The sequence below is a fragment of the Epargyreus clarus genome, unplaced genomic scaffold (assembly GCF_041222505.1).
Source record: "Epargyreus clarus isolate Ecla_fem2 unplaced genomic scaffold, WU_Ecla_fem_2.2 ptg000018l, whole genome shotgun sequence".
NCBI classification, from domain to species: Eukaryota; Metazoa; Arthropoda; class Insecta; order Lepidoptera; family Hesperiidae; genus Epargyreus; species Epargyreus clarus.
The window spans coordinates 6,358,922-6,385,531 of record NW_027332226.1 but is presented as its reverse complement, the minus strand read 5'-3'; the positions used below and the strand labels follow the sequence as shown (position 1 = coordinate 6,385,531).

General features: G+C 34.8%; 1 protein-coding gene across 2 annotated transcripts in view; it reads right to left on the bottom strand.

The window, feature by feature from the left end:
* Window positions 1–226: 226 nt before the first annotated feature.
* LOC140749579 (ATP-binding cassette sub-family G member 4) overlaps window positions 227–26,610 on the bottom strand; it is a 55,072-nt gene continuing 28,688 nt past the window's right edge. For both annotated transcript variants that reach the window (XM_073082684.1, XM_073082685.1), the window contains exons 3-10: window positions 15,160–15,346; window positions 13,517–13,662; window positions 8,928–9,166; window positions 8,168–8,278; window positions 7,431–7,585; window positions 5,620–5,806; window positions 4,201–4,457; window positions 227–3,906 (exon numbers count right to left, since the gene is read on the bottom strand). In XM_073082684.1, coding sequence (XP_072938785.1) covers window positions 3,559–3,906; window positions 4,201–4,457; window positions 5,620–5,806; window positions 7,431–7,585; window positions 8,168–8,278; window positions 8,928–9,166; window positions 13,517–13,662; window positions 15,160–15,346 — 1,630 coding nt within the window. In that variant the 3' untranslated portion in view covers window positions 227–3,558. The remainder of the gene's footprint in view (window positions 3,907–4,200; window positions 4,458–5,619; window positions 5,807–7,430; window positions 7,586–8,167; window positions 8,279–8,927; window positions 9,167–13,516; window positions 13,663–15,159; window positions 15,347–26,610) is intronic.

Genomic DNA, 26,610 nt, shown 5'->3' with positions numbered 1-26,610 from the left:
AGGCCATAGTCCACCGCGCTGGCCAAGTGCGTATTGGCAGACATCACATACCTTTGAGATTTTTTTTTATAAATCTCTCAGGTATCAGGTTTCTTCACGAAGTTTTCCTTCACCCTTTAGTAAGTGGTAATTAATTTCTAATACGCACATAACTTTGAAAAATCAGAGGTTGAGCCTGGGATTTGAACCTCTGGGATTTGAACCTTGAAATTGAAACACTCTGTAATAATTGAACACAAATTTAATTGACTAAATAAACAAAAAAATATTTACAACAATGTTTGATAAAAAAGAGGCGTGGTAAACATGTAATACAAATTACTTAAACGCCAAAGGACGTAATTCTTACGATGATTGAATAATGTTTAATTAATTAATGTCATCTATTATTTGAACACCAATTTAAAATTAAAAACGATAACAACACCTATAAAATATTCCAATCATTTATTCAGGTAAGCATGCTAATGTATTTTTTAATGTTCAAATCGAAGGTAATCATAAAGATTCCTTCAGTGGCAATAATTAGCCAAGTACCAGTCGAACTCGCACATGGAGGCTTCCGTACCACTAAATTTTCATTTTTATTCATTTCATTATTTTCAATAATACTTAGTTATATGAAACAACAATAGATGGCGTTGGGGTGATGATGAATGATACGTAAACACCGTATAATAAAATAATTCTAATAAAACATGTTTTATGGTTCTTATTGGTTAACTTCTTATTTATGATAATAATAGGAGTAAACGGATTGTAAAAATTTCAACCGTATTCTTAGTACGGTTCAACACTTAGATCGAAAAATGCCGAAAAATACCCGTTTATTGTATGGAGACCCCCTTTAATATTCAACTTTATTTTATTTTGAGTATTTGTTGCTATAGCGGCCACCGTTATCCATCCCCTGTAAAAAATCATGTGTCTATCTATTACGGTTCCGGAGATATAGCCCTGTGACAGACGGACAGACGGACATACAGCGAAGTCTTAGTAATAGGGTTCCGTTTTTACCCTTTTGGGTACGGAACCCTAAAGAGATAAATTGAAGGCGTCTTGTTGTCGTCGTCATGTTGTACTCGATTATTCGAATCGAGAGCTCGACAACTTGTTCTTCATACATACAAAATAAATATATTTAACACCTAAATGACCACATAAGACGCTGCATGACATTTGAAAGGGCGATCGAGCTCTCGTTTCTATGGGTTGAGTTCAAGAACTCAATCAAGATTTAAAATTTTTACTAAGGGTACTCATAGTTCAACTGCAACCATCAAAAATACCTTCTTTCTTCAAAAAATCTTTAGAATGAAAAAATGTAATCCTCAAAATAAGCATTTAGGTAAATAGGTAAGACTTTTCTATTTGAAGTTGGTTTTAGATGTCCACGGGTGGCAGTACCAACTTAATACAATTGAATGAATGGTCTGTCTGTTTGTCCGTGCGAGTACACTCCTGCGAATGTTTTTGGCATATATCCTACGATAGGTGGCGCGCGTGTGTAACTTACAAATATTAAACAAATTTACGTAATTAAATAAATAAATTTATAAATATTTTGTGAGTGTGCATGACTTGTTCCAGCTTAAAAGATAGGATATAACATTTCTATTTCTCCTTACAGAAATAGGTATCGTTTACTCACATTAGCATGCTAGACACTGAACAGCAAAATATTACAGCCTTAGAGAATATTGTTATCACGCAAGTTAGCTCTACATCACAGTCATTGCTTTAATATATGGTAGATATTCTGTATTAACTTAATCTGGGTATAATATTTACTATGCACCTTCTACGCTATACAAACTTATTATACTTAATACATAATTTGCTTAAAGAACATGACACATTTCTATCTCGTAAAAATAACTGGCTAAGATGTAGAATTTGGTAAAAATTGTAATGATAGTAACCCTGCACCACAATAATTTTAAATATCTCTTTTATGTGTTACTTAAAGCGATTCTGAACATTTTTCGCGCGGAATTCTTGCGTTGTGTAACGCTTTTTGCATTGCATCAATGTTGTACCATCATGGTATTGGTATTAACTACATAAATGTATACAGTGAGCCAATATGACATACAACAATAAATGTTTCCAGAAAAAAACATAGTGAGTAGGTATACATTTTTAAAACATTACTCCTCCCGAGTGAAAAAACAAAAACATAAATTAATCCATTAAATAATAAAACATGACATTTATTTTATTTAGTAATATTTTATTTTGGTATTCTTTAATAAAAATTATTAAAATTAATAAAAATTAAAGAATACCAAATAAATAAATGGAAATAAAATTTTGTACCTTTATAAATTTTTAGGCAGTGTGTTAAATTGATTAAATTCTCATCATACTTTCTTGTATCGTGTTCCACATATTGTCTTTTAAATTATTATCATTTATTTATTTATTTAAAAATTTTATTTTAATAACTTTAATAGAAATTGGTACAAAAGGTGGACTTAATGCTAGAAGCATTCTTTATCAGTCGACCTTCAGGTTAAGCAGAAAAATATGATTATACTCGTATTAATTATTGATGCAACAATGAAGTTATCTATAAATATTTTAAAATAAAGTTATAGCACATATCTAATCGATCTTAAGCTTGGATACAAGATTCGTATAATGGCATAGTTTGATTGCGTTATCCAATAATTAACAGATTAATTTACAACACATTGGCAATAATATTAAGTATGTTCAGAATCATTTATTTACATAATAAAAGTAATCCTTACTTCCCATAGGTTTTCAAATTGTTCCCAAAATTACATAGTTACCAAGGCCGATAAGAATTAAAGCTAAATTGTAAAATCTTAAAAATACCGCCTTACCTTCTTACACCTATCTACACAAAACTTAATTTGTCTTGTTTTCACTATTGATGGTTTATTTGGTTAAATGTATTTAAAATTAATTATTTTTCTGTCTACATAATAAAACAGCTAGGGCATCTATACGTGAGATTCTATTGAACTTGATATAAACTTCCGTAAAGAAATTGAATGGGTGAATGGTTAAAAGAAGAATTTGCTGCTGGTTTTATTTAAAATATGGTTTAAACAATATTAGCTCATGCGCTTCTGACGCCATATTACATTAGCTGTACTCAAATTTCTCTGAAATTTATAAACACTGCAACTGGTGTATTATTTAAACTTTGAGGTACAGACTCAATTAAGAAAATGTTTATGTTCTCTAAAAACAAAATTTAAAACATATTTGTTTAACCATTTGAGAATTAGTCTATCTACAAGGTAAGAACCACTCTACGTTCAACCGTTCAAATACTGTATATACTCTTTATAATACTGCAACCATTCACTGAAATCTATTAAAACCTGTAACTATCATGCTGGTTCAGAAAATCAAATGTACACTAAGACAGTAAAATGATTTTAGTTTGTAGTAATACCGTTCTTAAAAAGTACTATCAATGATTATTAAAACAATACGCAACGTTCATACTCGATTTTACAATATGTATTTCACAGTAAAAATTGGTCATATTTGAGCTCTGTAACATATAAATAATGTACACTACCATTTACTCTTTATCCTAATTTTTAATATAATATATGAGCACGTTATAACTACAAAAGCGATTGCGAATAACGCTAACACCACAACAACGTAACTCTGATCCCACATGCCTTTGTCCATGAGAAAATGTTTGGGACGAGTGTAGTAACAGAACAATTGACCTACGCAAGGTAGCTTTTCTCTTCCCATGCCGAATATAGCTTCGTTTAGGCCGACGAAGCCGTGCTTAAGGAAGGATAAGTGGAACAACCATTTGAAGAAAATCGGGGCGTCTTTATACATGAGGAAGAAGCCCGAAAACACGGTGAATGGCATTATGAAGAAAGACCCGAAGACCACTCCGTTCTGAAAGAGGAAAATGATGAAAAATAACTAGCTGGCTTGTTTAAAGGTAGTTTTAATAATATTTCGTCAGTCCACGTAGACCACTGATTCCTTATAATATAAGTCGTTATGGGCTTGTCTGTGGTCGACCACAGGCAGGTCTTCAGTTCTATCTAGGATTCATTATAGATTTCTATGGGCGGCACCAGCCATTTATCATCAAGCAGACTACATGCACTTTGTTTGCTACTTCTATTTCGTAAAAAAAAACCAAAAAAATATACCCAGTACAAATAAAAAAACCATTTCACATACCTTAACATTAAATATGGATCCGTTGAGGTACCCTATGCACAGCGCGACGTACGTCACCAGCAACAGCGTGCCGGAGTAGACGAGCAGCCTCTTACTCTCGAGCGGCTGGCTCGTCATCCAGTACGTGATGGAGCCGTAGCTCAGCGTGCAGAAGGTCTGCATGGGCACCGCGGAGACCAGCGTTGCGGAGTAGTATGCACCCGTTGAGTACCAGCGGTTGAAATGCTCCCGACGGACCGTTGGGATTTCATTTGGAACTGGAATATGGTGTAATATCCGCTTTTTAGGATTCACTTAAGATCAAGCTGATACCGTAGCAGACTGTCGTCGGCAACAATGCAAAAATCGCGAATGGACAGTCTCCGTATGTTTGGGCCCTTATAGATTTTTTAAATTATAATTAAAATGACGAATGTTTACTATACATTAAAATATTACTTTCACTTTCGCATGTGTTATTATATGTCAAAACATTATACAATAGATCGAAAAGAAAGTATTTTTTTTTATATTATTCCTTTGATTTTTAGTTTATTTGTAACATATTTATAATACAATACCTAGGTAGATCTTAAAACAGTGAAGTAACTAAGATTAAGAAAAAACGGTGTACTAAAAATCTTATTACAAAATTCGGCATTAAGTGCAGATAATGCGTTCGTCACGGACGGTTACGGTCTACACCCGGAAACGTCAGCTGTTTCAACTCCGTATAATTCGGGAGTTTAAATAAATTAAGAAGTTAACTTAGGTTCTTTTGATTATGTGATTTATTTAGGCTAAGAACTCACGAAGTGTTTTTCTTCAGCCTTCCGCATGCGGATGCGAATAGCTATTTTTAGAAACTTATTTTTTTAGAAACATACGGAGAATTATTATATTAAGGTAAAAGATAGTTGTCAAGATCATAAACGGAGAGACGCTATTCCGCGTCCACCGGGCGAAAGACAAACCATCCCGTGAGATCTCAATCTGAGAACTATGGTAGTCGAAGATACAAACATTTTACTACTACTAAGCTGCCACCCATAACAATCTTTTAGATGATGAAGGTGGTGTATATCTATATTTGTTGCTCGTAGTGTAATCTATGAACTATCTGGTATATGTCTATATTTATAGTCGGAGACAGTAAAATAAGTTTAGAATACAAAGAATTTGTAATTAAATTTAAAATTTTAAAGAAGGTTGTACCAATTATACTATTTATATTAAATATATAACATGTTAGAAGTAACAAGTTTAACCAAATGTTAAGTGATGCTCATGAAAATTTGTAATCGATTCCAAAATTTTAATGTTAAATAATATGTTGTTAGATTTGTTTTAATACTTGACGTTGACCGCACTATATTTCATAAGTAAGTGAACTATGTTTTCTATTTTCTATATGTCTTGTTTTGAGACAGTGATACTTACATCTTATTGTAACTGAGCTGAATGCAGTGAACATGAGAAACATTTGGTTGAAGAAAAGGAAGTGGTAGATATCTTTGAAGTATCTGGCGTTTTGTCCGATATCGTAGAACAGCGTCCCGACGAATAGCGCCATGACGAAATGGATCCCCGTTATCATCAGCGTGAAGTATGGATCCCGAAAGTTTGTCTGGAAAAGGGAAAAATAAACGTATATGTAAAATAAGATGACTCCCGCACCAACTGACTTATCAATACCTAGATTAAACCCTTGGATCAAGAAAGCTAGACCTATTTCTGCCAAATAACAGCTGTGTAAAGCTCTGTTGTTTTGGATTGAAGGGTGTGGTATGTAAGATAATTTTCGGAGGCGTTCGAGCTTAGTTCTCAGGGGTATCTGTGGGCGACCTCAGGCAGGAATATCTCATCCTATCTGGGGTTGATATTATCCATGGGCGGCAGCAGTCACTTAGTATCAGGTGGACCGCATGCTTGCCAGCTACTCTCGTATTATAAAAAAACTGTTAAATAAACTTATTAATACAATTTTTGTGAGAACGAGTACTTGCATATCGGATGAAATTCGTTTCGAAATAAATTTTATGATACCTCAGCAAAAACACGGTTCAGCAAAAAAATGTTTTATAAAAACCTAATAAACAAAAACGTATTGTTTTACATTAAATCTCGTATATGGTTTTATGACGCAAACATTAAATCAAACTATTAAATAAAAAAAAAAATGAGCTCAAAAACGTGTGTATGTGAAAAAGTGTAGATAAAGCTAACATTGTCACTAAATAACCGAAATTGAGTTCAATAAATGAGTCACATCCCTTATCAGACAATAGCCAACACCTATCTTCACTGATTCATCCGCATCGCGACTGTAAGTGCCTAATATTATGTCCATCGAAATAGTAACCTAGATTTCAACAACCAGAGTAATTAATTTACTTTCTTTGAGAAGATTGTAGCAAGTTGCATTTGTATGTTTGGAGCAGCAAACAAGCTAGCAGTACATCTGATGGTAAGTGATCCCTGCTACCTTTTGTTTACCAGAGGAAAACCTTCAAAAGGTACGCGACGACGTGGGAGCGACGCCGGGTTATGAGGGATTTTACCGCACTAAAACCCCCCCCGGTGGCCGTCCTAAGCGCTTGTTGGAGAACTCCGGGATCTCCGAGGGAACACAACCGGAGTCCTCCAAGCGCGATGCCCCGATCGGGCTCTGCCCTGGGGGGAGCACTTGTGGCTCCTCCCACACCATCTAGTGTTTACGACGGTATGCGACCACACATACCGTCGTCCTTCCCGGGGTTGATTGCTGGACGGTTCGAGCTCCCACTCTTGCCGTCCACAACTCCGGAAGCCCCCTTTTAGTCGCCTCTTAGATACCGTAGCCCTGTGATCTCTGCTACCTATAGACACCTATGCCACCCCTGGTTCTTAATGATATTACAGTTACGTTGCTACTTCTGAGGGCTAAGGAAGCCGCTTCATATACATCAGCCGGAATTCTTCACTCATCCACACAAACACAAGAACTGTCTCAATTCTTTAGAGGCACTTCAGTCACACCTATTTCTGCCTAATAACAACGCTGCTGATTCGTTTTGAAGGGTGTAAGGGATACGTAGTTGTCCATAGCGATCCGACTTAGTCTTCAGGGGTAGAATTACTTCTGTGGCCAACATCTTATCTGATGCTGCAGATATCCTATGGCTATATTATACTTCTTCAATATTGTAAAAAAACATTTAAGGCTTGTATAATGTATATTCTTTAACTATTTTTCCCATACAAAAACTTACCAATAGTGCTCTTCTTGTCAAAATAGTAAACTGTTTCCACGTAGATGTGGAGTATGTGCTCTTGAGGGCAAGTAGAATTTTTTTGGTTGGATCTTCTTTGGGCGGTGGCAATAATGTTAGGTGTACTTCTTCACATTTACTTAATTTAAATTTTTCTGAAACATATACAATAAAATAACTTAATACGTTAAGTAGTAACATTTTGAATTTTTTTTCTGAGTAAAAATAGATACTGTAGGACGTAGGTCAAGTGGACATATCTTTAATAGGCCGAATTTCTACCTGATATCCATCACTGTTATTCTGTAGGATCGAATTGTAGTCTTCTTACCTAAGTCGCGGCTAAATCTCAAATTTGTGTTTTGAAAAAGTGAAAGGGGCGTCACCGTCATTCGATTTTAAAGAACTTTGATAATTAGGTACATATATGAACCTACTGCGCCCCAAAGGATGAGTTTCATTGTTTTCGAAACGCCAATTTGTCATAATTTTACTTACCTTTAAGCAATAGAGATTTTAATATTGGCGGTGATTTGGTCTTATACTGGTATTTTTAAGATTAACACTACAGCAGCATTGCTAATACGAATACCAAATTCTTACGCCTTATGTCAACTAACTTAATACTATTGATAATATTGATATCAAAATATTATTGTTAATATTGTTATGGTATGCTTTCGTTGATTCTATTTGGATAGTTTATCTATGGTTATTTACTTGTAAACAATACAAACCTAATAAATCACTATCAGTCTCGTTACAAATGTTGTTTATCCAAAGGTGATTGTGTCCGTTTTCTGAGTATTGTACTAGTTGATCTTCGTATTCTGCGCATTTTTCCATAACTGAAATAAAAATAAATTAAAATTAAATCAAATATTATAAGGTATTGATTCTATACAAATACATACATAAATATAAAATTCTCATGTCGCATTAGTTACCGTACTCCTCCGAAACGGCTTTACCGATTTTCATCAAATTTTATATATTCAGTAGGTCTGAGCTACTATCGGCTGCTATCTTTTTTCTAGTACATACATATTATGTACGTTGTAATATCAAACGGCCGATTTTGTTCGATACACAACTTGTGAAATAGATAAAAATATACAATACAGTACATATAAATGTATTGTAGTATTGTGAAGAAATACACATTTTAGAAAAAAACTAATTCAAATGAAATTAAGACTTGTCTTTAACATCAATGTAAATATATTAGTTAAATTTTATTAGACGATTTGACCAAAACATCCGAATCCTATTACTTTATTCTAGGGACCTATTCCTGTCACGCAGGTCTACGCTAGAACGCATACCCCACTTGCACGTGTGAATTTACTCAATATACATAGTATGTTCGCGTTCCAAGTTCGTGTAATACGCTTGACAAGAAAATGATGAATGAATCACTAGGAAACTCTACGCATGCGAACAATCCGCACGCAGATATACCCACGTGTCAGGAAAAACAACTGCAGAAACACTTACAAAAATCAACCGGGTTGTGATAAGGCGGGCATATCAAGTTCATTTGCTCCAGGTACGGCAGCAGTAGCGGCACGGAGCCCATGTAGGCGCACTTCCCTCCTATGACAGCGTAGAGCCTGTCCACCATCGTGAGGAGTGTGGCCGAGGGCTGGTGCATCGTGATCACAACAGTTCTCCCTTGACGAGCTAACAGGTGCAAGAGGTACACCAACTGCTTCGCTATTGAAATGTCGAGACCACTGGAAAAGGAAAACGTACTTTTAATTTTTATAATTCACCTGCCTATTTTAATACGCTTTTATTAGCTTGGATTGTATCTATGTATGTAACGGAATATTTGAGCTCAATTTTCACTAACTTCCACCATTCTGATTAATTTGAAACTTTGCACACGTATCAAGGACCAATGACAATGCAATAATATGATAACAGTTTCCCATTATCCATATTAGATTAATGAATACCCAATTTATGAGTTTGTCACAGACTAAAACATGAAAAAAAAATAATTTAAAAAATTAAAGAAACACGATACTATTGCTTATCAAACTAAAAACTAGAAAATATGTTTTAATGACAAAGAGTTCAAGAGTAAAGAGTTTCAATTCAGAGTAAAAAGCGTGAGGTGCATTTTACTGCGGTTCATAACTATTCTCTCATAGATAATTGCCAATAGAATGATTGTAACATTTATAATATCAAGCACCCCACGCTTTTTACTCTGAATTCTGTCTTTACTCTTAAACTCTTTGTCATTAAAATTTATTTTTAAAATATAACATACGATTACGCAGTAAAGCTGATGGTAAGAACCACTGTCCATAGACATCTATAATCAATTACAGAGAAGTCTGTGTTCCTATCGGGGGTCGTCCACAGATGCGTGCTACCTCTAAGTTACCCCTAAGTCTGAAGGTGGTAGAAGCCTTTGTGGTTCGACTCCGGCGGCACCACCGCCAAACATATTTCTACCTAATAACAACAGTGTTAGGCGCTGCTGTGTTCCGTTTTGAAGGGTGTGGTAAGGGAGACAGACTTTTCCGGCGTTCCAGCTTAGTCCTCAGGGGTAGCGGCGCATCTGTGGCCGACCTCAGGTAGGAATATCGAAACTTATCTGGGGTTGATTACAGATGTCCATGGGAGGCAGTAGCAACTTACCATCAGGTGGACTGCACGCTCGTCTACTCCTATATTATAAAAAAAAAATTAAATGTCTCTTATAAGAGTGTAGAGGTATTCTTCTGTTTGGCCATTAGCGCGTCCATTAAATCAGAACACAGCAGCACTTAGTCCTGTTCTTAAAGTTTATATATATTTAAGCTTTGTTTTGTTACATTTAAATTATTATAATACGTAATTATTCTAACTTCAGAAACTATTTATGCTGTCATCAATAACTAAATGGTATCGCATTCGCATTCTTTATGACTAATTATAGACAGATAAGTGGCAGACCACATCATGTGGTAACTATGATGAGATAAAAGTATAGAATAAGAAATGTATCTATAGGTAAGCAAGATGAATAGTATAGGTAAGTTTTCAACAACACATTACTGCCCCATTTCGGGACGCTTTGTAACTAATTACAAAATTATTAACATTAACATGAACGCTTTAACGCTTTCTACACTCACAGCCCCACACTAGGATTCCCTGTGTCGTGGGTGCCATGGACACACACATAGACAAATACACAAACACCCAGACGCGGAAACAGAAATCAAAATTCATCATTTAGATATCTGTCTGGCCGGGGATAGAATCCGGGACACTTTGCGCGTCAAACCGGTATGGTGACCGCTCCGCCACACGGGTCGTCTTAATTTGTTACTGTAATATCTGTAACTTCGCGTTGTTTTTTATCACCGTTAAAGCAGCTTATAAGGATTCTAATACGCTCACAACTTCGAAAAGTCCAAAGAAAAATCTGGGATTCGAACCTCGGACACCCAGTGTTGGAGGCCACAAATGCCACTAGATTCAATAGTCATATGCTACGCCTGTTTCAATAAAGATATCTTATTTTTATGTAATTTTATAAAGGTATAAACTACCTAAATATAATATTGCTAATCTACTGATATCGTGGAATCTTACGTGATAACTGTTATTTCATTAGCAAATCTGAGAGTCAATGCCTGATAAGAGATCTAGGAGCGTTTCTTTAAGTATTTTAAATGTATAATTTCCGGCTTTCACTGAGAGTTGGAAGTTCGCGACATTTTTATTCTATTTGGATAAATAACACGATTTGTATAATAAAATTACTATACGATCGTAATATAGATTCGTGATCTAATAAATACTAGTTTGTGCAAAAGATACATTCGTGACACACACTTTCTTCTTCTATTTAGGTATTTTATCACATCAAATTAAAGAAGATTTGTGTACAATAGGTTACAATAGTCCTAATTCAAATCCTTTTTTTTTCTATTTTCTCACCACAAATGGGCACCCGCTAAAAGGAAACATAATAAAATAAATTTAAATTAAGTAAAAAAAACCATTAAAATATATATCTATCTTTTATAATTCAATAACTACTACATGCTCCTCATCCTGGAATAATTTCTAAAATGAACTCCTATGTGATGTTTCTAACATTTAGATTTTAGAGTCATCGAGAGACTCGTGTCCAGCCTTCGATCAAGAATACTAAGTTGGCATTGTTGATCGATGTGACCAGTAGCCTTACCATGAGTTTTTACGTTTTGACAAATATAACTGTTTTGGTATTTGTTTACATAGAATTTCCAATCAGCGCCCCTAGCGGATTGTATCAGAACTTTAGTGTCAGTAACGTAACATTAAATGTCTAAATTGACAAAATGGCGCTTTAAGGTTTGTCTCTCTTTTTTGCAAACATGTGTGGCAGACAAAAAGGCTTGAGCACTTACTTATTGTTACGTTTACTCAGTCTACTAAGCAAACGGAACAGTACCCTTACCATGAGTTTTTACGTTTTGACAAATATGAATGTTTTGGTATTTGTTTACGTATTGCCCATACAATTTTCAATCAGCGCCCCTAGCGGATTGTATCAGAACTATAGTGTCAGTAACGTAAAATTAAATGTCTAAATTGACAAAATGGCGCTTTATGTTGTCTCTCTTTTTTGCGAACATGTGAGGCAGACAAAAAGACTTGAGCACTTACTTATTGTTACGTTTACTCAGTCTACTAAGCAAACGGAACAGAATAATGGATTGAGTAAACGTAACGTAAAATTGTGGGATGTTTTGAAAACTCATGGTAAGGGTACAGCAGTACCCTTAGTATGACTTTTACGTTTGCTCGAAAACGTTCACCGTTCACACAGCGCCCCTGTGGGCCGTATCGGAACTAAAATTCCACAGTATAAGTTTCAAAAACGGAACAATAACGCTATTAAAATCAATTAAAAATGAAAAAATAATTCATTGATTTTATATTTCTAAAATTAAACGTTACAATTGACTATTCAGTTTTTTAAAACTCATAATGCGAAATTTTAGTACGTATATTTAAGGGCGCTGTATGTCCAAAAACGGTGAACGTTTTCGAGAAAACATAAAAACTCATACTAAGGGTACGGTACAGTTGGACAATAATGAGTTAACGTTGTTAATTATGCGTGCACCGAAACATAAACTATGACTGTATATTTATAAACATATAATGTAGGTAAAACAATGAGTGCTTTGAGAGCGTTATGAGTAAGAGTCCAAGAGTCACGTAATGTGGACAATTGTTTATTATTCTTGATTATTTGCTTTTAGGCATGGTAACAGCTTTTCACAACTTTATTATGTGGTATTACTTCTTTAAAACTTTGATTTCATCTATCAGATAAAATAATATTAGAAATATTTCACATCGACAGGTCCTAGCCACATCGGTCCTACAGGTCCTTAATTATATTATTAACTAGCTGACCCGCCAAACATTGTACCGCCTCAAAATCTATTTATCAAATATATTTCAAATAAAATATAGCCTATGTTACTCGTGGATAATGTTGCTTTCGAATGGTGAAAGAGTTTTCAAAATCGGTCCAGTAGTTTTTGAGCCTATTCATTACAACCAACCAAACAAACAAAGTTTTCTTCTTTATAATATTAGTGTAGATTAAGTACAAATATAACTAAACGTTTCTGGTCGTAATCCGGTTCGAAGGACCATAATATCAGGAGCCATGCTCCGGTTTGTTACTGGCCATTATTTGGTTTCACTAGGTGGCAGTTCTAATTTTTTCGAAGTTGTGTGCATATTACAAGTTAATGATTACTTGCTTAAACGACGAAGGGGAAGTTAAGAAAGCTATTATAAAATTACAAAGATGTGTGATGGCTACCAATTGTTACTTAGCGGTGGTGGTGACTTAACAGTCTTAACACTTTACACGCTGCCAAGAAGACAACGGTGCCCAGCGGCGGATAACAATAACAAATAACAGTGGCGCGTTGATGATGATGAGGCAATTATTCTTCGCGTCGGTATACTAAATAGATTTTTTGTATATTATACTTAATATTAATTAACTACATACTATGACTAACTACCTTAGTGTAGTAGTTGTGAACAAATATATACCTGGTATTTACCTAGTAGGTTCGTCCAGGAACATGACTGGCGGGTCGCTGACCAGCTCCAGGCCTATCGCCAGCCTCTTCCTCTGACCTCCTGATAGTTTCCCCACCCTGGTGCTCCGAACTCGGCTTAGTCCTAGAGATGCCACGATTTCGTCTACCTGAGGAAAATATGGTGTTAAATAAATATTGAAGTAAGACAAGCGAGGCGGAAGATCCGATGTTTGAATCCCAGACATTCACCTTAGTTTTTTGAAAATATTTTTTATGCGTCTTACGGATTAAAATAACTATGAAAGAAGATATCGTGAGGAATCCTACCACGTCTTAGAGTTTAAAAAAAGAGTACTCAGTATGTCAAATCAACCAAGCGATAGATTGATTAAAAAATACGCGCATGAGCTTTAGATCAAAAATGTTATCAAAGGCATTAGCCTCTTCTTAATTTAAAGTGACCGTGATGATAACTAGAAGCTACAAAAATAAAACCTGCTTTGTAGAATACTGTGTAACTTTGAAACATAAATTCGCGAATTAGTAACAAAATAGACGTCAAAATCTGAAATTATTATAGTAGACGTGCGTAGTCTTTTATTGTTAAAGTACAATTTGGTTTATTAGTCATAGGCGTATTTAGCGTAGTTCTTGTTCCACATTCAGACAGGATACATGTTGTATCCAATGAATGTAGGCGCAAATCGTATCCGGGTAACGACGACTATCTTCAATTTAAACGCAATGCAATATTTAATATTCAAGGTTTCTCCTATAATTGTGAATCCCTTAATCTTTATGTTAATTTCTTTATCTTTTGTAACACATATATGTTGGGCTTGAAACACATAAGCTTGCCTACGATATGCCTGAAAGTGTATTTTGTGGCAACTTTGAAGTTTTTGATCATATCATAGATGAGATCTTACGATTAGAGACAAATAGATGTAAATAAGGAAAATAATAAAAATAAATTATGTTTTCGATATAAACATACTAGATTAGATTTTACAATTAGAGACAAAATAAGGTAAAAAGTATATATATGTTGACATGCTTATCTACTGATTTTCGAAAGTTGTTACATAATCAAATGAATTATTTTGCACTCGGTTTTAAGCTATGAATTTTATCATTTTGAATTAAGATAACATCCTTTTTAGGGTTCCGTACCCAAAGAGTAAAATTGGAACCATATGCCATAATATAGCAACTGTCATAATTTCTAAAAGTATTTTCGAATTAAGGAAAAGTGTCGTGGCTATCAATGACTAATATATATATATATATATATATATATATTAGTCATTATATATATATATATATATATATATATATATATATATATATAGGAGTAGCAGACGAGCATGCAGTCCAACTGATGGTAAGTGGCTACTGCCGCCCATGGACATCTGTAATTAACCCCAGACAGTATTAGATATTCCTACCTGAGGTCGGCAACAGACGCGCCGCTACCCCTGGGGACTAAGCTCGGAACGCCTCGGGAAAGAATGTCTCCCTTACCTCAACCTTCAAACCAGATCACAGCAGTGCTTAACACTGCTGTTATGAGGCAGAAGTAGGTGTGGCGGTGGTGCCGCCGGAGTCGAACCACAAAGGGTTCTACCACCTTCAATTTAAATTTGCATAAAATAATCTCTTACCCGTTTATGTTTTTGTTGTTGACTAATGTGCTTTCCTAGTTTCAGCTCTGCTGCAATTCGGAGGGACTCCTGTACAGTGAGTAAATCTTGCACCACATCGTCTTGAAGAATGTAGCAAGATCGGCGACGGAACATAGTCTCATTCCGCAATGTCCCGTTCACATGTATGCTACCGCAAGTAGGTTTTCTATAAAAGACAAATAAATATATTATTATTTGTAAATACAAGAAAAGTACTCGTAATTAGTAATCTGAGCTAGAGAAGTGTTGTAAGGGGCGTTAATACCAGTTCGCCGTAAAATATTTGCGTGTAAGTGTGGTAAGGGACAAATGTTTTTCAAACGCATTTAAGCTTAGTTCTCAGATCATCTTATCTGAGGTTGATTATAGACGTCCATGGGAGATAGTAGCCACCATCAGGTGGACTGCATGTTCATCCCCTACTCCTATATATTACACAATAAAATCTATATCTCATACGTTGCCTCAAGCTAAAATATATATAGGTTTAAGTGTGTTGCACAGATATAGTATATTGTAACTATTAAAACTAGCGGAGAACACTGTATCCGATACTACATCACAGACTGCAGATAAATTGAGAGGAAACGAGTGAGGTCAGTAAATGGGCACTTCCTCATGATCTGAATTCTTAAGTAATCGTATAAGTATCATCAATCTACCGATATAGGCTTGCGATACACTAATGAATAAATATCCGATATTATACAATAAATAAATAACTGAAAATAGACTATATAATTATATATGGTATTTAAATATTTGCACAAACTTTGCTACCTCTCTGTTGTTACGTAAGAAATAATATATCACACTAGAAACAAAAAAAAACTAATATTTTTTTATAAAGCTGTATTTGTTATTTTAATGTGAATGTGGTGACCATTTTAAGGTGAATTTGGTGGTGTGGTGGTGGCTATTGGCGGGGTGACGCATCGCATATATGTATTCATACGTATGCATTCGCATATATTACAGGTATTTAATAAACCATCCTCTCATGCATATCTTGCGTGCAAAATAGTTTCAAGGTTTCCCACCTGCCAGTAATCAACCTCAGATTAGATTAGAGGACCTGAGATCGGCAACAGGTGCCTTGCTACACCTGAGGACCAAGTTGAAATGACTCGTATAAATGTCGAGACATTTTACCTTTTTTGACCTTACCACATCTTTCATACTACATCGCAGTGTTCACACTGTGTATTAGGTACAAACATTCGTGGCGGTGGTGCCAGAACCGTACCTAAAGAGTTCATAAATTCATCATCAACCCATTACTGTCCCACTGCTGGGCACGGGTCTCTCATAATGAGAAGGATTTGGCCATAGTCCACCGCGCTGGCAACTTCACATTGATTTTTTTTTAAATCTCTCAGGTGTGCAGGTTTCCTCACGATGTTTTTCCTTCACCGTTTAGCAAGCGATAATTAATTTCTAATACGCACATAATTTTGAAGAATCAGAGGTGCGTGCCTGGGATTTGAATCTCGGACCCCTCGATCGAGAGGCCGAGTTTCTTAACCACTGGGCTATGATTGAAGGTGGTAGAACCCTTTGTGGGAGGGTGGTAGAACCCTTTGTGGTTCGACTCCGGCGGCATCACCGCCACACCTATTTCTATCTAATAACAGCAGCGTTAGGCGCTGCTGTGTTCCGGTTTGAAGGGTGTGGTAAGGGAGACAGACTTTTCCGAGGCGTTCCAGTTTAGCCCTCAGGGGTAGCGGCGCATCTGTGGCCGACCTCAGGTAGGAATATCTAATCCTATCTGGGGTTGATTACAGATGTCCATGGGCGGCAGTAGCCACTAACCATCAGGTGGACTGCATGCTCGTCTGTTACACTTATATTATAAAAAAAAAGTATGATTGCCTTAAAAGAGTTCATAAATGCAAAGCAAGTAATAGCCCGTGTTAAAGGAAGTGTTAACACATTTTTATTACACATAACTACTAAATTGATAGGTAAGCCGTCAGCTTCCCAAGTTTACGCTTATGTTATTCCCTCCGTGAATAGATAAACATCCATTCATCGCTTAGCTTGTGGTTACTGAACATGAAACTTCCTTGTATTACTATTTAGAAATGGTAACTCCTTTGTCTAATGTACTCAGGGTGGCGTGAGGTCTTGTTCATTTTGAAGTGGTTTTTGAAACGTAGGTACTCGTATTAACGTTGGGTATGATAACTATTAGGGATGATTCAGACACCATTTTGTTATAGCGATTAGGCTCTATTCGCACGTAATAATTACCACATCACATGACAGCGACGAAATGCCTGCTAAAAACGGTCGCATTGAGCCTCCTACAATAGACAAAAATCCAAATTACGACGGTCAAACAGTACTGTGTGTTTTCAAAGAGTGTTGAAACAATTTTATTTCTTGACAGTAAATTTTTGAAAGACTTGACTTGCACGCCATTTAATGCGTCAAAAAAATTACCCTTCACTCCTTAGTTGCCCCAGGGCATCCAAAAATTCAGTGCTGGTTATGACTGCGATATGGCTGCAATGTGGTATGTTTCTTTTAGAATAGCCGGTTCTTCATGCATGGTATCATTTGCAGTTGCATTATCTTTCTAATGTCGTTTATATATCGTCTACATTTGATTTGTACAAAATGTGTTCCGTGTGAATAAACCTTTGCATTTCTAAGCATCTGCTTGTATAGTCGCAATGTGGTGTGGTTACGTGTGCCTATTCACACGTTATAATAAGTCAAAATAATGTAAATGTGACAATTGATTTAGTATATTGTCGACAATGCTTGTTTGTTTAAGTCACAGTTTAAGTTCTCTCAATTACCCCGACCGACGACCCGCGTGGCGGAGCGGCCACCATACTGGTCTAACGCGCAAAGGGTCCTGGCTTCAATTCCCGGACAGACAGATATCTAAATGATGAATTTAGATATCTGTTTCTGGGTCTGGGTGTTTGTGTATTTGTCTATGTGTGTGTCCATGGCACCCACGACACAGTCCAATCCTAGTGTGGGGCTGTGAGTGTTGAAAGCGTATAGCGTTTATTAATTAAGAGTGCACTTTTAAAGCTTTTTATATCTACACAGTTAGATAATTATCGTTCTTCGTAAAAAAATCGTAAAAAATTCGTAAATCGTAAAAAACTATGGTTTGTTTTTTTCCTTATGTCACCTTAGAAATACATTATGATAATTTATTGAGGAAAACGCAAAGAAAAACAATTGATATTCTTATCTATTGAATTCTAAAACAGGCCTAATCACAAATGATTATAATGCAATTTTCCTTATTTGTCAAATGAATTATCTAAGGCTCGACTTGGCGGAGGCACTGCCGTGCCTCCAGATTAATTTGTACGCACTCCAGATTCACTGCAAGCACTAAACAAAAAAACCTAGTTGTTATTGTCCCGTGGATGTAAGTACATATTGCAATATTTTTTTGTAACAAATAATTGTTAGCTCGGTTTAGTAAACAGTAATCTAGTTATTATTTTTTAAATTGCATTAAGATAGTTAGTTGAGTAAGAGTTACATTTTTTACTACGCAAATAGTTAAAATAGTTTTAGTATAAAAATATGTACCTTACAAGTATAAAAGCTGTAACTTGAGATTTAACCTTTTTGAAGAATAGTTACTAGTGACGAGAGCCACATAGCAGTGTAATAACGGTGGTAGTTAAGCTTTGAACCCGTTATACCGGTTTGAGGGTCCTCGGAAGAAAACTCTCACGATGGAACTTGATAAACAAGAAGCTACGTTACTATCTTGATCTTGGCTCTCAAATAACAATAACATTTGACTCACAGTTATTCTATCGTATGATTAATTAAGTCTTTCTTAATATAACAAGGTATTTATTCTATTAATAACTTAAATAGCTATAAATATAGTTTTAACATTATTATATTTTTATCGAGGTTTTTGTATTCTACGAGTATATAAATAGTAAATAATATTCACTGTTATGGAATCCGCCAATTGCATGCGATATGTAAAAATTAAATTAAACTGAATTTTGATCTGGGAGTATGTCAATGCTTCTGCCAAGGAGAATAAAAGTAATAAAATATTAGGGTGTAAACCGGAATAAACCCAGCAACTATCAATCGGTCTTGTCTGTTACGCATTGTATGAGCCCAACCAAACCAATTTATCAAATTCGTTTGTTAATTGCAACACTAGCTTGCTTTAAATTTATCACGATTATTGGCCATCCGATGAATGCATAAAGAGTTATAGAGCAGTACTCAATATACATACCCGTCTGACACAGAGGATTCGGGGTTAAATTTCCCGTTAGCTAAACATTTAAACGATATACTTAAATATCCGTGGGTGCTTATAAATTTTATTATTTTAAGTTACACTAGTTATAAACACTTAAAACTCTAAGTAGCTTATAAAAAGAAAATAATTCTACTAGCTAGATATATTTGGTTGGGTTATTATGAGTAACAGGTACTGTCATACAGAAACAGTATGACAGTACCTACCATATCATAAAATAATAATCTGTTTTTAAATCTCGTGTAAGCGTCAGCAATTACTGATTTACACGGCCAAATAAATAAAATTATATCCGTATATAAAAATGGTCTCATTAATATTTTTATCTACGTACGAGTATACATATAAAAAACTGTGATGGTGTGAACTCGTGCTTGGAATGTATCACAAAAAGATAATTGATATAATTAAAGACGACAGAAAACCTGTTTCTAAGAATATTTGTGCGTTTGTTAATTTAATCTTTAATCACGCATAATCTACTCGACGGATAATACTTTAAAAACTCGACATACCATTTTTTACCTATCTACGAATATTATAATAGTTTGAAGTTGAAACTCGTATCTTAGGGCGGTACTTCTATCACGCGTGTTCATTCCCGCACGCACGCCCCACCCGCAAGCGTGCCACTCCTCGCACCCGCACACGGGTCGCGAGAAGACAGCAGCGAGTTAATTTATGTGCGTGGGATGCATATTGACACGCGTGACAAAAAAGCGCCATTAGTTATATAATAAATTTGTTAAGATGATTTGAATGAGTAGGATTCAATGTCAAAATAAAGTGTAAACATTTACATGAGAAATCCTTTGATTTAAATTTCAATGCCTAATTTAATTTACATAATTAAGTCTGAAATCAACGATAAAAAATAAAATAGTTAAAAATAAACGATAACTACAAAATGGCTTTTATTAGACTATTCAGTAAACTGGAACCAAAATGGAAACTAAGTTCAAGTCGATATTGTCATTACCGTAACGTAAGATAGCGATGATTGGTACATTTTGAACACCAGGGCCGTATATTAAATGTTTTTTTTCTATATGTGCTAAAAAACCATAATTTAAAATAAACGGATGTAGCCGCGAGTAATTGGTAGTATTTAATAATGATAAACCTTCTCATTGATAAGATCATTTCATTCACCGTAGCAACAGTATCTACGTAAAACGAATTCACAGGCCTTGAGTGATAAAAACGTGATAGAGCTGTGTAGAATTCATACAATACGTTCCTTATTGCTTTATATAGTCGAAGTAAGAAGCATACCAAGCCATTAGATAGGCCTTTTTATATGTAATCAGACTCAAATTACAGAGTTCTTCGCAAAGTTTGCACTGCAGCCGTACAATGCTGTTAAAAGGCAGATATAGGATTGGAGTTAGACCTTCTCTGTTCTAACTATGAAATTTTCTGCGACTTTCATATTATTAACTAATCCGAATCTTAGCTATGAAGGATTAGTGAGATGGCTGCCAGTGCAATATTTAGGGGGGTCGCATTTTATCAACCCACAAAAAATAAACTATTAAATCTATATTTAGTGAGTCGGTCATAAGAAGGTCGTCATTATTTACAAACCTAATTAATCAGGATAATTATTTTCGCTCGATATATCTAGGGGTGTGTAAATTGAAAATCATGCCAGAGGCACGAAATTAGAATCTTATCAGGAGGACTGACCCGTTTAGAAGCTCATGCACTCAAGAGTTGCAGCGTCAAAGCTACTGACGGCGACGGCTTAATGTCAATTATTTCCTCAACTTGACGACAATGTCACTTATTTCTGCAGCTTATGGATATTTATAACTAATCCAAATTAGATTGGAATCCTACGATAATTGAGGTCGATCAGATAACGATCCATTGCTTCCCTTGAGAATTAAGATGGCTCTATATTATGCATTTTGCAATAATGTCAAAGTTTGCTTTCGCTATAAATTACTATAAATATGTCTATAATATATAGAAAAAGTTTTCTTAGACAATAAGATTTACGGTGGCTACCTAATACCTAGTTAGATAATAGTTAAATAATCACTTTTGTTTTGTTTTTAACAAACAAACACGTTTGTAACCGCTTAGGTATTTCTGATTCATTTATATGCTATATAAATGATTACAGTATTTATTACAAACCGAGATTACATATATAGAACAGATCGACATTCCATACAACGTAGACATCCCATTCTTGTTCGTTTCCTGTTATTTGTTCTTTAATAATATTTTCCTCTCTCACACTCTGTTTTTATACCATCTGCATAATTCTCATCACATCCTCAATAGTTGAAGACAAGTGAATAGTTTGATCTAAAGTAGGGTCTTTAGAACTACATTTTTTTATAATTTAGGACCAGCAGACGAGTATGCAGTCCACCTGATTATAAGTGGCTACTGCCTCCCATAGACTTTTGTAATCAACCACAGAGAAGATTAGATATTCCTACCTGGTCGGCCACAGATGTGCCGCTATTTGAGGACTGGAACGCCTGTGAAAAGTATCAGGTTTAACACTGCTGTTGTACATTATAGTAGTTCAATATCAAATTAGTAATTTATTGTTTTTGTAGTACTCCTTGCTGTTTGATATTGGCTTATATTGTATCGCTCTCTTTCTATCCATGCAAATTATTGAAGGCATTTAACCAGGAGTTATCTGTATCCACTACCTCTCTGCGATTTCTACGAAGTTATCGACGTCTACTGCGCCATTTCTACAGAAACAGTACGTGCAGTAAGTGACGTGACTTCCACCATATTTTCGGATTTTTACGACGGTATGCGATCACATAATTCGTCGTCCTATCCGGGGTTTCTAGCTGGGTGGTTCGAGCTACCATTCCTACCGACCGAAACCCCAGAAATTATGTTTTAGTTGCGCATACGGCAGGGAGTATTTCTTTTTTCGTCCCAGGACTACAGGGACAATATACAATACCACGTAGGATGCGATGCACCCACTCCCAATCAATAAAAAAAAATGAACAAACTTAGCAACGAAAACGACTGCCCAAATATTTTTACATACGTAGTTTATAATTTACGATTGCATTGTATGGAACTAATTACATTGTAATTCATTAACCTGAGTGGATTTGTATTAATTAAACCAGTTCCGTCAGTTCAGTCAGTACACTTGCACTGCACGAGGTAGCGTGATACAACGTATTTGCGGTCAAGAGCACTGATACGTTACTCATATTTACGTTTATTTTTCGAACTACTTTTTCCGCGGTTTTAACTGGCACCAATGGAATCCTTAGGGTAGTTACGCCTGTAACTAAAGACCCACACCCGTAAAAGAGAATTTTATCTTTTTAGAGGTCTGCCTAGCCAGAGACGAGGTACCAGGCTTTTCAACATAGGTTGGGGGTAGCAACGGGTATTCCTTTAGATCCAGACCAAAAATATTAGAAGTTTGCCTAGCCGGCTACGATCAGAAGGAACAGTTAGTCAACAGAACCTAAAGGATTAAAATACTGTAGCGACTTACAACGATACTTATTTGTGACTTATAGTCATTGAGTTCTTTTTTTTTTTTATTATATAGAAGTAGCAGACGAGCATGCAGTCCACCTGATGGTAAGTGGCTACTGCCGCCCACATCTGTATTGAACCCCAGATAGGATTAGATATTCCTACCTGAGGTCGGCCACACACACAGACCAGAACACATCAGCGCTTAAAACTACTGTTATAAGGGAGAAATAGGTGTAGCGGTGGTGCTACCGGAGTCGAATCACAAAAGGTTCTACCACCGTTATATTGTTCAGAACTGTAGTTTGTGACATGATAATATATATTGGTTCGATAGGAAGTGTTACAAATTGTTGCCCAAATTCCACTATTACCAATTAAAAACAATAATAACATGTGCTCGTCCCAGGTACCTATATACACCATTTAAACATAATGTAGGTAATAAAACTTTTTATATGTTCGTCGTGTGTACCTAACACATATATAATGCATTTATTATTACTGCACGATAAAAAATAACACGTATCTTCTTAAATAAAATGTTTAATTGCCTTATATGCGCATTTTTCAAAGATAAACTGAAATATTTTTATTATTTAGGTATCTCAAAATATACAGAACTTGTGTTATTATTTAAAGATTTTTTGTATCGAACTCGTATATGACATTAATATATTCCGAAGGATTAAACATTATGTTAATTAAACAATATAATGTTGCCAAAATAAAATGTTTAAAAAACTGTATCTGTTAATATGCGGGTTGTGTAATAATACAAGGTTGGTTTTGTGTAATCTTTCGCAATTTGAGTGATGATACAATTTCACAAACGTATATACAAATCTTTTTTATATAACTAGTTTTCGGTTGGTGGTAAAAATTCGGCCGTAATTGTTTTTATATTGATAATATAGATTTTTTATATTGATAATATATTCAATAGTCATAAATAAATAATATCGGTTGACAAACAAAAGGGAAAAGGTAATTGGACTGTTCATGTAGTCTGCGCAGTAGTAAAAAAATATAATCAAATGATAAATAAAAACTATGTTGTTTTTATTTTTTTTTATCGTTACTTAATCTCGGCAATAGTTACCAAACAATACAAATTGTTCAAAAATCGAAACTGTTTTTTCTTAGGCTATATAAATAATAATTATATACTAAACGGCAAATAATAATATGATGGATAGTTTTTTTTTAACCCATAACATCAAAGTGTAATGTAGAATTAAAAGTAGCTTTAATTTAGAGTGAAAGTATTACGAATACTTGAGTTTCATTATGTGTAGAGGCCTACTTGCGTTTTTAACCTACTGTTTTTATATACAACAGTGCTCAATATGGATAAAACTCATTAACTTTACGTTTAATTATTAAGAGTTGAAAATTATGTTTGTTTGAATGCGCTCATACTGAAAGTGCTAGTCAGATTTAATAAACTTTTCGAATTTTATATTGCGACTTATTAAAAATATTTTGGCTGTAATAATAGGCTGTAATCGTTATAGAATTGTAATTGAAACAAGATAATTTCCCGGCTAAACGTTCTGAAGCACGAAGTGTTGGACACATCAGAGGCATATTTAAACATGCAAGCCTTTTGCTTTCTCCTCTTAAAAAGGTTTATGCACCAAGGATGTACATAATATATATTACCGGTAGTGTTACGAGACACTGTTTTAAAAGCAGGTGAAATCACGAGGCACATCTAGTCTACATTTAATTCATATCATCTCAGTTACATTAACTTAATTGGTAAAACCTTGAAAATGCAATAAAAAGATTATTCTCGTAATATATTTTTTCTTAACATTTTTTCACCAATTTTTTGTTCAAGACTCCTATATTTACGAAGAACAATTGAAAAGATAAAAAATAATATAAGTTAATTTGGTTTAAAAGATAAAGGAATGCCATCAAAAACAATGCTTGTAAAAAGATCCAAGTCTCGCCATTCAGTTCTTCTACCGTAAAAAGTTTTGAGATCTATGTAAAACCAAGCCGGTAAATGTATGCAGTCCCTACTTAAGGGACCTTCTGTCTTAAGGTATTATCTCACTATCTAACCTAACAACATCTCATGGGACCATACCAATATTAAAAATCTTTTATGTTCTAAATAAATTAACGTGGCAATCGTACTGCAAGTCACATTGTGTTTTCATCTTATCATATCGCATCACACAGGTAACATTAGTACGATTGCCACGTCGATTTATTTAGAACATAAAAGATTTTTAATATTGGTATGGTCCCATGAGATGTTGTTAGGTTAGATAGTGAGATAATACCTTAAGACAGAAGGTCCCTTAAGTAGGGACTGCATACATTTACCGGCTTGGTTTTACATAGATCTCAAAACTTTTTACGGTAGAAGAACTGAATGGCGAGACTTGGATCTTTTTACAAGCATTGTTTTTGATGGCATCTCATTCCTTTTTGTAGATATTTCTACTCTTTTCCTTTCCGGTACCTTCTACTAGTTGAATCTCAACAACAGATTTTTTAAAGCCAATTAAATTTTTGTAGTTAGTCTTTGTAGTTATGTAAATAATCTTGCCATTCATCATCACTTTCATTCGAACATGACAATAAATTAAATCAAAAAAAGTTACTATTTTGACAACTGAAATTATTCCCATTGTCCTCAGGAAAAAACATCTCTACTGATTGTGATTTATTTATTTATTTATTTATAGTGATTTAACGTGTCTTCGTATTAAATAATCGACATCCCTTACTTTCTTCTGAATATCCGACAAAAATCATTGGTAATCTTTCACTGACTTCGTCGGACTCCGGTTTTTTATATAAACCACAGTATTTACTGCTCTTGCTCAAATTCGGTTCAATTTATAATATACTTCTGACTTCTGAAATGAAATTAAATGAAATGTTTATTTAATAATGATAACATTCGTTTTAAACTTCTCGCATTTACAATAATAGTTCTGTTAGCTGTTTCAACCACAACAATTTGTTTAGGGGTATATAGCATCGCCTTCTGATGTAGAATTCCATTTGTTGATAAGAAAATATTGAAAGCTCTATTACAAAATTTCGTTCATCCATCTGATCTCATACCTACATTTGTTCGACTTGCTAGTTCCCATTTCAACACTTTATATTTTTGAAATTTCGTAAATACTCACTCTTATATTTGAGAAAATAAACATGTGTCATTCGTGAACAATAGTCGATAAATAATAACATGTACCTTGAACCGTTGAGTGAAGTAGCTTCCATGGGACCACATGAATCTGTATGTACGATCTCCAGTATATCGTTCGTTCGCGTTCAGAGGTTTGGAAATGGTTTCTTACTAGTCGTCATATCCGTCGTAATGTTCACATCATCAAGCCCGGTCATAATATTCTTATATTCCGGATTAATATGGGCTAGTCTTCTATGCCAATATTTATTTGACATTGTCAAATATCATATCGGTGATTTGACAAATTGTTTAAATTTATATATACCATGTACGTTGTGGCCAGTTGCGATGATGTTATCCATAGAGTTACTAATAGTGCAACCGTTTTTCAAGAAATTAACAGTAAATCCTTTTTCAATAAGTTTACTCACCGCTAACAAATTCATACTAAAATTATTAGTCTGCATTTGTCTTTTGCATTCAACTGTAGTTATTTTTAGAATTATTA